This window comes from Acartia tonsa, chromosome 10 (genome assembly GCF_053477335.1).
Source record: "Acartia tonsa isolate MP-2025a chromosome 10, ASM5347733v1, whole genome shotgun sequence".
NCBI lineage: Eukaryota > Metazoa > Arthropoda > Copepoda > Calanoida > Acartiidae > Acartia > Acartia tonsa.
The window spans coordinates 13,705,714-13,721,787 of NC_137269.1; the positions used below are offsets into that span (position 1 = coordinate 13,705,714).

General features: G+C 29.2%; 2 protein-coding genes and 1 long non-coding RNA gene across 3 annotated transcripts in view; 1 reads left to right on the plus strand and 2 right to left on the minus strand.

The window, feature by feature from the left end:
- Nucleotides 1-16,074, plus strand: part of LOC145330443 (gamma-aminobutyric acid receptor subunit beta-like) — a 68,193-nt gene that overhangs the window by 22,190 nt on the left and 29,929 nt on the right. The window lies entirely within an intron of this gene.
- Nucleotides 7,215-7,792, minus strand: LOC145329455 (uncharacterized). Its single transcript, XR_013882921.1, has 2 exons — nt 7,554-7,792; nt 7,215-7,334 (listed from the first exon to the last, which is right to left on the minus strand). It is a non-coding gene; the product is annotated as an uncharacterized LOC145329455 (long non-coding RNA).
- LOC145329456 (uncharacterized) lies at nt 10,846-14,374 on the minus strand. The gene is made up of 2 exons (XM_080173615.1): nt 13,722-14,374; nt 10,846-13,502 (listed from the first exon to the last, which is right to left on the minus strand). Exon 2 carries the CDS (start codon nt 13,134-13,136, stop codon nt 11,934-11,936), a length of 1,203 nt encoding a protein of 400 aa, XP_080029741.1. The 5' UTR covers nt 13,137-13,502; nt 13,722-14,374; the 3' UTR covers nt 10,846-11,933.

Genomic DNA, 16,074 nt, shown 5'->3' on the forward strand with positions numbered 1-16,074 from the left:
AATCTATAATTACGAGCTAAATCATCAAAAGAATCATCATAAAATATGAAATTTTTTTTTGTAAAATTACCGATCGACAACAGACCAACTAAATATATAGCAGTCTATCTGAAAACGCCGAAAAATGCAGACGTACAGACAGATGAAGTGAATTATAGAGTAGCTGTACTACATGTAAGTAGTATAAACCAACTGCTGGCAAAACTCACAAAGATTAAAACAATGATGATAACATCCATAAGTAACGAAGTCCAAAAATAAAATTTAGCATGAGAAACAGACTGACGATAAAATTAATAACATAAAAATAGGTATTAGGAAGGAACCTTTACAGTAAAATTCAGCTGTCTATCTTGAAAAGCAACTGTGAAAATCACATTTCCACAAAAGCGTTACGGACTGACGGACGAACAAACAACGCGCATTACAGAGTAGCTTCGCTACTAATAAGATCAGAAACAAGATTTAATATATTTCTCTATTCAACAATTCTATTTAATTTCATCAGGCTTATTCAATAAAAGCATAAAAGGAAATTAAAATCCCAGAAATTATTAAAACTTTCAGTTTTATATAAATCTTTTTTTTTAATGCGAATTATTAAATGAACATTATTAAAATTCCTTTTTAAAATTGATTTAAAAAATGACACATAAATAGAATTTAGTTAAGATTTTAGTTTATTCTTAAAGCCGGAAAACAAAAAAAAATAAAAAATAATTTGAATTATACACCAAAATAATGCAAAGGATAATTTTAAGAGTAAAATTTAAATTCTGAGCCCTTCCATGCTATGGGTAGAGTCATTAGTTGACAATGAATTAACTTGGGACACCTGCCAGCCATACACAAATACTACGAATGTATTAATATAAAAAATAGTTGAATTATTTTCACTCAACAGGACACAGACAACGTGAGGTTGAAGCAAGTCTCAGCTCTGGTAATTATTCAAGGTAATATAAAAGTCTTAGCTCTGGTAATTATTCAAGGTAATATAAAAGTATTAGCTCTGGTAAGTATTGAAGGTAATATAAAAGTATTTGCTCTGGTAATAATTCAAGGTAATATAAAAGTCTCAAGTCGGGTAATTAATCAAGGTAATGTAAAAGTCTTAGCTCTTATAATTATTCAAGGTAATATAAAAGTTTTAGCTCTAGTAATTAATTAAGGTAATATAAAAGTCTTAGCTCTGGTAATTATTCAATGAAATATAAAAGTCTTAGCTCTAATAATTGATCAAGGTAATGTAAAAGTCTCAGCTCTTGTAACTATTCAAGGTAATATAAAAGTCTTAGCTCTGGTAATTATTCAAGGTAATATAAAAGTCTTAGCTCTGGTAATTATTCAAGGTAATATAAAAGTTTTTTCTCTAGTAAATAATTAAGGTAATATAAAAGTCTTAGCTCTGGTAATTATTCAATATAATATAAAAGTCTTAGCTCTAATAATTAATCAAGGTAATGTAAAAGTCTTAGCTCTGGTAATTATTCAATATAATATAAAAGTCTTAGCTCTAATAATTAATCAAGGTAATGTAAAAGTCTCAGCTCTTGTAACTATTCAAGGTAATGTAAAAGTGTTAGATATGTAGCTCTATTGTGTCTACCCATAATGTAAAATAAAGATCGAAAGAGATTGCCATATTTCTGTTAGGTTTAGACTTCCAACTTATTTTTTAAATTGTAAAAGGTTGATTTCCCTAATGATTTCGATAACTCGACTTTACATTTACTACTATATTACAGTTTACTACATATTTTTATTGCATGTATTGTTATTGCCTTGCTACTAAAATGAACAAAATCGACCATGTTCGCATTTGCATAAAAACTGCAAACCAGAAAGATAATTAAATACTATCATTTCAATTCGTCATTGATGACATTTATGATCATTTTTTTGAATTAATGGCGAATTTATTTACTGACACTGCAACATGAAAGGGTCATTTATTCAGTGGTTTTATAGATTTTAGTTATATTATATTGTACTAGCGGGTATGCCCCTAGATTCATATAAAGGCACTTAAGGGAGGGGTGAAATTCAGGTGTTAACACTCAAATTTAAATTTAATTTTTAAAAGAAATTTTTTTTTCATTTTCTATTGGTGGTTGGGATATTTTTCTTCGGGTGATTTCTCTTGAAAGGGTGGAGAATGAGATACCCTCCCCACTAATAGTTACCTATGAATATTATGTTGTGAGGTCTTAAGTTAAAGACAAACATTCTGAAAATTTTACATAAGAATTTCAATACTCACTTTCAAAAGAAACACAGTCAGCTTCTTTTTAACTAATACTTCCAGTCTTGATTAATTGGTTCAAAATGTATAGCTAGTAGTGTCCTAATTTTTAAACCAATAATCTTTCATCATCGGAAAATTTTATGTGCATTGTCAATTGTCCAGTTGTCTTATCAAGGTCCCCAAGAGTATTAATTTTTCCTCTAAACTAAATTTTGAATTGTTGCATGAAGGTAAATTCCCATGAAATAAGGCTCTGATTTTGAATGCAAAAACCTTTGAATTGATTACTTTAATTTATATCAGTCAACTTGTCAGCAATGCACTTTAAATGTATTTATTTATATGTGTAAAACTACTCATACCTATCATTGAAGTGCATTTATATCCTCTATTCCCCTTTTTTTAAAATGAATTTAAAATATTAGGTCGCAAGGGGGGAGGGTTCCTATGACTAATATTATTTCTATTAATCAAACATAAAGATATTTATTTATTTATTTTAGATTGCTTGCTGATGTACAGTTTATAAGATCTATGGGCTATTATGTTATTCAGGTAAAAAATTCTAATTATTTTGAAAATATTGATGTGTTGGGCAATTAATTTCTATAGGGAAGCCCAAGGGGTAGGGAACTAAAGGGATTTGCTAACGTTTCATTTGACCAATCAATTTTGAAGTTTGTGTTTTCTGTGTCATAAGGGGTCAAAGGGGTAATCTTGGTAGAGTGATGGTACCCTCAACAGATCTATAGTATAGATGTATATACAGATAACTACCTCCCTTTCTTTTTCAAAGACCTCTTTCGCCTGCTTCTAAATTATTTTCTGCTACTTGGCTCTGTTAATATAAGTGACACCATTGGTTGATTTTCAATGACCCAATATAAGGGTTGCACAAGGTGGTTGCGATAGGGAGATTATTTAACCCCTTCCCCCTCTAGTGTTTTGCACCCTTCGTCAAAATAGTTATAACAGCTATTATCGAGATTCTTCAGTACAAAACTCTCACAGACATCTTGTTACTTTTAAACGAGGATTACAGGGGTTTTAAATCCTTTATAAGCTCAAAGTTAAATATTCCTTTTGCATTGATTGTAATAAACAAAAAGTACTTAATTTTAACAGGGATACAAGGAATATACAATACATCCCCAATGATGATACAAGAAAATAACACCTTTAGAAGATTAGAATTATTGGTTGAAACATTTGGACTTACAAGTTTGAACTAAACCATCAAAATTCAGTAAAAGTACCAATTTTTTTCGATAAAACTTTTGGTAGCAATGTAATTTACAGTCCAACATTCCCCTCCTCCCTGATTTGTATTGGTACTTTCAAATAAATTAAAACATACATATAAATTGTATTTTCAATTACTTAATATCCTATCTAAAGTAATTCAACAAATGTAAATAAAGTAATTTGTAAATTTATACATGTAATTTTATAAATTGCTTGGGGTCCACTAATTTATACTTTTCAAAGTTAAAGAAAAAGTAAAATTTCAGGAATAAGGGGAAAGATGAATGAAATTATTATTTCCCGATTTTATGCTACTACTCAAGGAGGAAAAATACTATCACTATTTTCCAATTTATTGTAAGGGCTTTAGTTCTTATAAAGTAGTAAGGTTTTGCGAATTTGTTGGTTCAAATAGGTTGTATGTACTTCTCAATTAAATATTATGAATATACGAGTATTGATATGACGAGCACTTTTATTAAATGCAATGTAATTATCAAAAATTTTAATGACGGCTAGTTATTTATAAAAATTTATGTTGATAAAACGTCAGCAATGACTACTTTTATTAACTGCCTTATTCCTTATGAACCTTGGCCTCTAAAAATAGGGTTAGTAGGGGCTTCTGATTCTCCGACTATATATTTTGCTTCCTTCCTAAACCCCTTATTTAACAATAAACCTTCAATGCCAAGCAATAAGTTTTGCTTTTATATTTTAGAAATGATTATTATTTAATAATGTAAGTATGAAATATAGCCTGCTGTGTAATGTAATTTACAATGCAAATTTGGGTACTTTACTTAAAGAACATAAATGAACAATTTTAGCTTGACTGACAGACCAACGGACTAGGTAAATTGTAAACAGGAGATCGTCAAAAAATCGTCAAAAAAATTTGCTGTCTATTTTAAATAGCAGCCGAGAAAAACACATTTTCCCATTTACAGACTGACTGACTAACGGTAAGACAAAGTGAATTATAGAGTTGCTTCTCTGGTTAAAAAGGAAAGGGAATACAAGAGAGGTAACAATAGCATTACAGACTAACTGGAAGAATTATATACTGGCTTTAAAAAATCATAACATGTAATAGACATTAATAGTATGTAGTTAAAATTCTTTGCTTTATTACTTTTCATTGCTGTAATAAAGGAAATATTTCATATTCCTTTTGCATAATTAATAAGCATTTTGTCGGCATCTTTCCAATCTACGACAGCGTACCACCTACAATCTCACCCCCCCCCCTCTCATAACATGAAATAATTTAAAGTAGGATTAGGCGCAGATCGGCGTTTTTGCACTAAGTACCTTGTTGATAATTGGAGCAATTCCTCATCCCTTATTTGGTAATGAATAAAAAAATATTGGGGTTTAGTTTTGCGTTAGGTTAGGTTAGGTTACAAGGGGTGATGGGTAGCCACGCTGGGACTAAGTTTTTGTCGGTGATGTAAAGACAGATCTTTATGCTTCCTACTCTTCTTTCCCTTCCCTTTGTATGTTATTTTTTTCATTTAGAAATTTACTCATAATCGAGTGAAAAAATTCTTCTGAAGGAAGTGTTGTATGATATCTACTACCGTTTGAGAGAATGCTATTGGCATGGATAAAATTTAATGATTTTTTTTCCATTTTTGCATTTCATGTTTTTGTGAATGTAATGTTATGTTCTAGCGTTTGCGCCCCTAGAGGCCTTTAGGTAAACTTAACTTAAGGGAAGGTGTGGGGTGGGGGGAAGTTGACCCTCTTCTTTTCATTTTAATTTTAAAAATATTATTATTTTTATTTAGAGATTTTTTCCAGATGTCTTAAAAAAAAAAATATATTTTTTTTAATTTGGAGATTTTTTCCAGATGTCTTAAGAACATGGAAGTACTCACTCTAGTAGTGAACCTTCCCTGGACCTATAAGAACCTTTACTGTAAAGGAGAACTATAAAGGTCCAGTGGTATTACGCTACTGACACACACAAGACAGACATACATTCTGTTACTTTTATATATAGAAATTATTAATGATTAATGAAAGCTTAAGTTAGGTTTCGCCCTAATTTTCCACTTGGAATAATTCATTAAATAATTATTTAAATTAATGTTAATGACCAAAACTGATACGTTGTAAATAGGTACATTTAAATTACTATTTTTCTATCAAATTAGGCCTATCAATCTTAGTAGACATATAATTAAAAACATATTCAAATAATTATATATATAGTACGCAGTAGCAATTATATGCAGGTCTTTATGTCTTTCAATCAAGAAATATGGGATACATTGATATACAGGGTGTCCCTCGTAAACTGTTTTTTTTTTAAAGACTTATTACTCCCTTAATATTTGAGCTATCTTAGTAAAATAAAAAGTATTTGGCAGCCTACTACTGACCTTTTAATGATATAGTGATGAAAAATCCGCAAAGATAACAGAAAAAAATCTGCAAGGTAATACATAACAGGCTGATTTTAGTAAATATAAGACTTATCCACAAGAATAATATGCCTTAGTTAACTTTAAAAGCAGCTGGTGGTCAAACGGTGGATCACAAAGACTTACTCCAGACATTATAAGAACTGGCATTTTAGTATAATTAAAAAATCTGGTATATTTCAGGTTCTTGTGTGCATTTGAAGCAAGCTCTCATGAAACATTAACAAAGAAGATCAATATTATGCCTATTTTTACATATTGTTCACTTATATTACACTTCAGATTCTTGAATATTGCGAATTTCTGGAATGCCATGTCAAGCCTGTTCTATTTTTGTGCTTAGAAAGTCTGAGCGAACAGCCGTTTGGACCCTAACTAATCCTAAAGTTCACAAAGCAAATATTTTCTTGCGGGTTAGTCTAAATTCAATAAAATGAACCTCTTATGTAATACCACGTAGATTTGTTCCTGTTTATTTTGTGGATTTTTCATCATTACCCCATAAAATGGTCAGTAGTAGGCTGCCAAATACTTTTTATTTTACTAAGATAGCTCAAATATTAAGGGAGTAATAAGCGTTTTAAAAAAACCAGTTTACGAGGGACACCCTGTAGTAGATATGTCTTTTTTTTAAGAAAGTTGATTAATGGAGAAAATTAGTTAATTTTCTCGGTTGCTATTGCGGATAGACGGTTGACATTTTGAACTTATTTAGTTGTATATCTTTGAAAAGATTCTAGTGCAGATACATATTACATATCATCAAATTTTTAATTAGTGGTTTTTCTGTCCCTAAGTTTTTACTTATTCCTCTTTTACTTTTTTTTTTAGTAGCGAAGCTACTCTATAATTCACTATGTCCGTCCGTCCGTCAGTCAGTCAGTCAGTCAGTCAGTCCGTCCGTAACGCTATGGGGGAAACGTGATTTTCTCGGCTCCTATTCAAGATAGACAGCTGAAATTTTTAGTGAAGATTCATACGACATAGCCCATCTAATCTATACATTGTTTTGTCCGTCTGTCTGTTAATTGGGGTGCTAGATCGATTCCTAGATTTTTACGTTTTTGTAATTTTCTCGATTCCTGTTCAAGATAAATGGCTGGAATTTTCAGGGATTGAATAAATTTAGATTTTACATATTTCGATTAAGTTTTATTTAGATGCCTTTATTGGTTGGGGTGCTAGATCGATTCCTAGATTTTTAAGTTTTTGTTTTGGGAAATTTAAGCCCCTTTTAAGCTTTATAGAACACCTTTAATTTTGAATACCAGAATTTAAATAAATAAAACTTTTGTCTTTACATTATGTGTATTTACATTAAAATAATCAGAAAACAAATTATTAATAACAACAAAATAGGTAGGTTTGATGAAAATCTTCTAACTGCAGTAGTTCTAACCATTGTTGAACTATAAAAAAATATGTTATTTATCTTTAAAATTCATACATTTTTGTGAATAATAGGCGTTTCTCAAGCATTTCCTAAATATTACTTAAAATTATAGTTTATTCTTTGATTTCAGGCTCTAATAAATAGCTTTAAACAATGACTTATGTTAATGTATGCTTTAAGTAGTTAAATATCTACTTAATTTTATAATTTAGAACAATCTTACAAATTTACTTACCAATTAGCTGCAGGCATGGGGCTTTCTGTAGAAAATTGGTTACACTTTAATCCACTAGGTTCACTCAACACAGTTTACTTCTTGTTACTTAATTCTTAAAAGGACCTTTACAAATATGGGTAATTAGTACAATTAAATTAGTAGTGGAATAATTTGAAAATAAAGGGTGAAACGGGGCAGTTCCACAACCATTTATTATTTAAATAATAATTTGCTGTTTAGTAATAAGAGATTCCAGGCTAAACTTTTAAGGTTTAATATCAAAGAAAATTACAAACAAGGTTTTGACAAAAACAATTTACAGGTAAGTATAAAAGAACTAAAGTTGATAATAGAAAATATTTCAACTATTCAAAGGTTTGTAGGTTTACTTGAAGGTCTAAATGATGAAGAAACTTTAACTATTCTTTGGATGGAACAAGAATATGATGTCTTGAAAGAGTTATTTCTAAACTGTCTCAATAACTATGATAAGTTTGTGGATCTTAGAGCTAGAGAAGCTACAGTGGTTGATGATACCGATGCTGGAACCAAAAAGAATAAATACTTGGAGAATCTGAAACCAAACCGTACCCCTGACTTATACAGAGAGCCAGACTGTGAATATCAAGACTTTGTAACCTGTACAGACAACAAAGAACAAACAGATGTTAACCAGCTGTTTACAACTGTTACCAGTGGCAATCAGACAAAATATCCAAACAAAGTATCAAGCAAGTCTTTGTCTGATAATACTACTTTCTATGAGTTAGATAGAAGTAGTTTAGTGCAACCTCACATTGAAAAGATTGAGGATGATTTACTTGTTGAAGTTAACAAAGAAAGTATTGATTTGTTATCAAATTATGTTTATAATAGTTTATCATATTTAGAAAGCATAGATAGAACAGGTGAAAAGAAAACACAAACACCTGTTAATATTGAAAATCTTATATTTTCAAATGGCCTAGCAGGCAAGTTGTTAGATGAATTTTTTACTCCAGGTCAAGAAGATACAACTGGAAGTAATGTGGAACCTCAACCTGAAACTTTAGATGGAAGTTCATTTGTAGAATATCTTCAAGAGAATGAAACTAATCTCCATGAATATAGAGCTGTTGTTGATAAGATTAAATCTAATTTAATCATTACTAATGTTAATGAGAAGGAAAATATAGAGGAGCTAGATTCAAGTGTAGCTTCGGCTGCCAACATTACTGTTGATGATTATGTCCACAGCAGTGTTTGCTATTCACCTGAACTACCTTTTGTACAGCCTACAGATACACCACCTCCTTCAATATGGTAAGCTTTTTCATAATAATGATATTGATAAAGCTAAAGTTTATTGATGATATGGAATGAAATATTCTAACTTCTCAAGATAAGTATAAGCTTTAATTTTGGAATGTAAAGTTGTTAGTAAGAATTCAGTAATAAAGTCTGAATAACAAGAGTGTAAGCTTAAATGTTATTTTAAACAAACATTTTAGTTCCATTTAAGCTCAATGTAATTAATTGTATGGATTTAAATACAAGTATATAGTACTCTACTGAATAATTAGATCAATGCTTGACTTATAACTCGTCAAAGCTTGTCTAATAATAATGTTTATTTATTGTACAGAATAATTAGATCAATGCTGGACTTATAACTCGTCAAGGCTTATCTAATATTTATTCATTGTACAAAGTAATTAGATCAATGCTGGACTTATAACTTGTCAAAGCTTGTCTAATATTTGTTTATTGTATGAAGTAATTTGAACAATGCTGGACTTATATCTCGTCAAAGCTTGTTTAATATTAGTTTATTGTACAAACTTAGATCAATGCTTGACTTATATTTCGTCAAAGCTTGTCTAGTGTTTGTTTTATTGAAAGATTGATTAGATATCAAATGCTGTGCTTAAATTGCTATGGCTTTCATAATCTATAAGTGTTGAAATAGTTTTAAAATAATATTCTTGATGAAAAATGATGATATTGTTTTATTGGTGATCTTATATTTCAATCACCTTGATACTTAAATGGTTTGCTTATTTTGCAAAGAACTTTGATAAGTATATGTATTGTATGTACATTTGTATGTATTTGAGTATTTGTAAAGATTGAGTTTTAAATGATCAAATCAGTCAAAGCAGAAAATAAATATTTCAATTTTCTTTAGTTAAAACATTTAAGCTCATACTCAAAGTTATGATTCTATAGTCAAATAGTAAAGAAAAAAATAAACTATTTTCAGTTAATCTGGTAAGTAGAAAATGAAGTTAAATCAATATTTAAATACTAAAGAGCAAAATATTAATTTTTAAAACTGTGTTTAAATTATTTTGGATTATTTAGAATTTAAGTACCCAAGAAGAAAAGTTATGATTTCAATATCATTATTATCAGGTAAAAAAGTTTTGAAATAGTAATTCAATTTACTCATCTGGTTCTGGCCAGTGTTTTGGATAAATAATGACTTTTTTACACTGAGTAAATTGAATTACTCCTCTTTAATATTGCTCTATGAAAAAAAGTGTACGCTGTTTAAAAATGCCTATAAAATCAACATTTTTGTTAAAAATTAATTTTTAGCTTAAAATGAAGAGAAAATCGTTGTTTTTAAGATAACAGTAAAATCGAATTTTTAATGAATTTTTCATAAAAGTACATTCTTAAAAACCGGTTTTCTAAGTAAACAAACAAGGGTATAAAAAGCCAGTGTACAACAGAATCTTTAGTAGTAGTATTTTAATTTCTCTTTGAATAAGTAGTAAAATTCAACAAATTACAATTCAATACTATATTCCACTCCTAATTTATAAACTAAAATTGCCCTATAACACAACTAAATAAAACTAAAATACACAAACTTAAACTAAACTTAGATATTATTTGATAAAACTAGCACAAATATATCTCTGGTGTGTACTTAGTTTCTAAAAGACAATTAATGTTTACTACTTATTCAAAGAGAAATTAAAATACTACTACTAAAGATTCTGTTGTACACTGGCTTTTTATACCCTTGTTTGTTTACTTAGAAAACCGGTTTTTAAGAATGTACTTTTATGAAAAATTCATTAAAAATTCGATTTTACTGTTATCTTAAAAACAACGATTTTCTCTTCATTTTAAGCTAAAAATTAATTTTTAACAAAAATGTTGATTTTATAGGCATTTTTAAACAGCGTACACTTTTTTTCATAGAGCAATATTAAAGAGGAGTAATTCAATTTACTCAGTGTAAAAAAGTCATTATTTATCCAAAACACTGGCCAGAACCAGATGAGTAAATTGAATTACTATTTCAAAACTTTTTTACCTGATAATAATGATATTGAAATCATAACTTTTCTTCTTGGGTACTTAAATTCTAAATAATCCAAAATAATTTAAACACAGTTTTAAAAATTAATATTTTGCTCTTTAGTATTTAAATATTGATTTAACTTCATTTTCTACTTACCAGATTAACTGAAAATAGTTTATTTTTTTCTTTACTATTTGACTATAGAATCATAACTTTGAGTATGAGCTTAAATGTTTTAACTAAAGAAAATTGAAATATTTATTTTCTGCTTTGACTGATTTGATCATTTAAAACTCAATCTTTACAAATACTCAAATACATACAAATGTACATACAATACATATACTTATCAAAGTTCTTTGCAAAATAAGCAAACCATTTAAGTATCAAGGTGATTGAAATATAAGATCACCAATAAAACAATATCATCATTTTTCATCAAGAATATTATTTTAAAACTATTTCAACACTTATAGATTATGAAAGCCATAGCAATTTAAGCACAGCATTTGATATCTAATCAATCTTTCAATAAAACAAACACTAGACAAGCTTTGACGAAATATAAGTCAAGCATTGATCTAAGTTTGTACAATAAACTAATATTAAACAAGCTTTGACGAGATATAAGTCCAGCATTGTTCAAATTACTTCATACAATAAACAAATATTAGACAAGCTTTGACAAGTTATAAGTCCAGCATTGATCTAATTACTTTGTACAATGAATAAATATTAGATAAGCCTTGACGAGTTATAAGTCCAGCATTGATCTAATTATTCTGTACAATAAATAAACATTATTATTAGACAAGCTTTGACGAGTTATAAGTCAAGCATTGATCTAATTATTCAGTAGAGTACTATATACTTGTATTTAAATCCATACAATTAATTACATTGAGCTTAAATGGAACTAAAATGTTTGTTTAAAATAACATTTAAGCTTACACTCTTGTTATTCAGACTTTATTACTGAATTCTTACTAACAACTTTACATTCCAAAATTAAAGCTTATACTTATCTTGAGAAGTTAGAATATTTCATTCCATATCATCAATAAACTTTAGCTTTATCAATATCATTATTATGAAAAAGCTTACCATATTGAAGGAGGTGGTGTATCTGTAGGCTGTACAAAAGGTAGTTCAGGTGAATAGCAAACACTGCTGTGGACATAATCATCAACAGTAATGTTGGCAGCCGAAGCTACACTTGAATCTAGCTCCTCTATATTTTCCTTCTCATTAACATTAGTAATGATTAAATTAGATTTAATCTTATCAACAACAGCTCTATATTCATGGAGATTAGTTTCATTCTCTTGAAGATATTCTACAAATGAACTTCCATCTAAAGTTTCAGGTTGAGGTTCCACATTACTTCCAGTTGTATCTTCTTGACCTGGAGTAAAAAATTCATCTAACAACTTGCCTGCTAGGCCATTTGAAAATATAAGATTTTCAATATTAACAGGTGTTTGTGTTTTCTTTTCACCTGTTCTATCTATGCTTTCTAAATATGATAAACTATTATAAACATAATTTGATAACAAATCAATACTTTCTTTGTTAACTTCAACAAGTAAATCATCCTCAATCTTTTCAATGTGAGGTTGCACTAAACTACTTCTATCTAACTCATAGAAAGTAGTATTATCAGACAAAGACTTGCTTGATACTTTGTTTGGATATTTTGTCTGATTGCCACTGGTAACAGTTGTAAACAGCTGGTTAACATCTGTTTGTTCTTTGTTGTCTGTACAGGTTACAAAGTCTTGATATTCACAGTCTGGCTCTCTGTATAAGTCAGGGGTACGGTTTGGTTTCAGATTCTCCAAGTATTTATTCTTTTTGGTTCCAGCATCGGTATCATCAACCACTGTAGCTTCTCTAGCTCTAAGATCCACAAACTTATCATAGTTATTGAGACAGTTTAGAAATAACTCTTTCAAGACATCATATTCTTGTTCCATCCAAAGAATAGTTAAAGTTTCTTCATCATTTAGACCTTCAAGTAAACCTACAAACCTTTGAATAGTTGAAATATTTTCTATTATCAACTTTAGTTCTTTTATACTTACCTGTAAATTGTTTTTGTCAAAACCTTGTTTGTAATTTTCTTTGATATTAAACCTTAAAAGTTTAGCCTGGAATCTCTTATTACTAAATTTCAAATATTTATAGAAATTTGAAGTATCTTCACTATATTTCTTTTGCAGAAATTTAAAACTTAATTCAGTTTCTCCTGAAAAATTAAGCAGCCTTTTTGATTGGTCTGCCATTATATTACTAAAAGACATTTTCTTGAAACATTTATCTAAATCTGGTTTCAAAATTAAAGATATCTATACAGCTTATAAAATGCAGCAATCTAATGAAAGTAATAAAATTTTCTGCTAGCAATGAAAATAATAATACAGTTAAAATTGCTACACTTCACCAAAGGGAAAACCTTCTAATTGTTCAATGTTTTGGGAAATTTAAGCCCCTTTTAAGCTTTATAGAACACCTTTAATTTTGAATACCAGAATTTAAATAAATAAAACTTTTGTCTTTACATTATGTGTATTTACATTAAAATAATCAGAAAACAAATTATTAATAACAACAAAATAGGTAGGTTTGATGAAAATCTTCTAACTGCAGTAGTTCTAACCATTGTTGAACTATAAAAAAATATGTTATTTATCTTTAAAATTCATACATTTTTGTGAATAATAGGCGTTTCTCAAGCATTTCCTAAATATTACTTAAAATTATAGTTTATTCTTTGATTTCAGGCTCTAATAAATAGCTTTAAACAATGACTTATGTTAATGTATGCTTTAAGTAGTTAAATATCTACTTAATTTTATAATTTAGAACAATCTTACAAATTTACTTACCAATTAGCTGCAGGCATGGGGCTTTCTGTAGAAAATTGGTTACACTTTAATCCACTAGGTTCACTCAACACAGTTTACTTCTTGTTACTTAATTCTTAAAAGGACCTTTACAAATATGGGTAATTAGTACAATTAAATTAGTAGTGGAATAATTTGAAAATGAAGGGTGAAACGGGGCAGTTCCACAACCATTTATTATTTAAATAATAATTTGCTGAGAGTAGTAAAATTCAACAAATTACAATTCAATACTATATTCCACTCCTAATTTATAAACTAAAATTGCCCTATAACACAACTAAATAAAACTAAAATACACAAACTTAAACTAAACTTAGATATTATTTGATAAAACTAGCACAAATATATCTCTGGTGTGTACTTAGTTTCTAAAAGACAATTAATGTTTACTACTTATTCAAAGAGAAATTAAAATACTACTACTAAAGATTCTGTTGTACACTGGCTTTTTATACCCTTGTTTGTTTACTTAGAAAACCGGTTTTTAAGAATGTACTTTTATGAAAAATTCATTAAAAATTCGATTTTACTGTTATCTTAAAAACAACGATTTTCTCTTCATTTTAAGCTAAAAATTAATTTTTAACAAAAATGTTGATTTTATAGGCATTTTTAAACAGCGTACACTTTTTTTCATAGAGCAATATTAAAGAGGAGTAATTCAATTTACTCAGTGTAAAAAAGTCATTATTTATCCAAAACAGTTTTCATGATTTTTTCAATCCCTATACAAGATAGACAGTTGAAATTTTCAGGGATTGAACAAGTTTACTTTATACATAATTCCACCTATTTTTATTAAGATACCTTTATTGGTTAGGGTGCTATGTGCTAATGTCGTTTGGGTGAGTTGCACCTGGACTAAACAGTCAACTTGTCAACTCAAGGCCAGACTCTTGGTCCTTCACCTCATACCCGTGGTACAGTACATTACAGACAACCAACTCTCTGTGATGCACGACCTTTGTCTGAGAAGTCCTAACTGTGCATGGTAACGAGTTGCGCCTGTTTTGGGCCAAGGCATTCTCCCCCCAATCTAACTATTTACGTCGCGCATCTGACATAGTAGCAGTGGGAACCATTTTTAACGTCTTTAGTTATGACGCGGTGTCGGACCGAGATTCGAACCTAACACCTTCCCGACGACGAGCGGATGCGCTACGTGTTGAGCCACGGTCGCGGGTCTGGTTAGGGTGCTAGATCGATTCCTAGTTTTTCAAGTTTTTGTGATTTTCTCAACTCCTGTTCAAGATAAACGGTTGGATTTTTTAGTGATTAATTAACATTCTTCATATTTTGACCAAGTTTTTTAAAGACTTACTTTTTTTTGGGTGCTAAATCGAATTTTAGATTTTAACGTTTTTTTTTATTAGCTTAATGCTTCAAAAAAACATTATACAATATACATTTTAAAAGGTTTCGTGATTTTTGTTATTGAAGTTTTTTATTACATACTCTATAGATCATTTCCAGTTGTCTATTTATAGTTTTTGAGCTTCGCTACTTATGGATGTTGTCATCCTTGTTATTTTGTCATCCTTCTTTTTAGTAGCGAAGCTAATCTATAATTTGAAATGTCCGTCTGTCCGTATGTCAGTCTTAGTTTGGGGGAAACGTGATTTTCTCAGCTCCTATAAAAGATAAAAGGCTGAAATTTTTTGACAACATTCCCATTATTAAAGAGCACAATCAACTATAAAACATCAATGGCAGTAGGACCGCTTTTTAGCAGGTTTTAGGCTATTTTTGTTTTTTTTTCACATTTTTCTCCATATCTTTTGTGTTTATGGTCCGATTTCCAAAAATTTTCAGTTATAGTATCAAAATAAAATTTTCTGTCGTTTTAAGAAAACAACTATGACGGTCAGACTGCCTTTAAGCAGGTTTTAGGCTAGTTTTGTATTTTTCACATTTTTCTCCATAACTTTGGTATTTACGGCCCGATTTCCAAAGCTTTTCAGTTATAGAAATCAAAATTAAATTTCCTGTCGTTTCAAGAAAACATCAATGGCGGTCAGACTGCCTTTTTGCAGGTTTTTGGCTATTTTTATATTTTTCACATTTTTCCTTATATCTTTGGTGTTTATGTTCCGTTTTTTTAAATTTTTGTAGTTAAAAATATCAAAATTAAATTTCCCGTTATTTTGAGCATCCAGTATGTAATTTACTTTGACCGTTAGTCTGTTAGTCAAATTAAAAACAAATGTTGAAAAGGTTTCGTGATTTTTTCCTAATATACATGCTTTTGACAACTAATATCTAAATTCTTATTTAATTGTTTGTGCTTCGCTACTTATGGATGTTGTCATCTTTGTTATATTTTAAAGCCTTT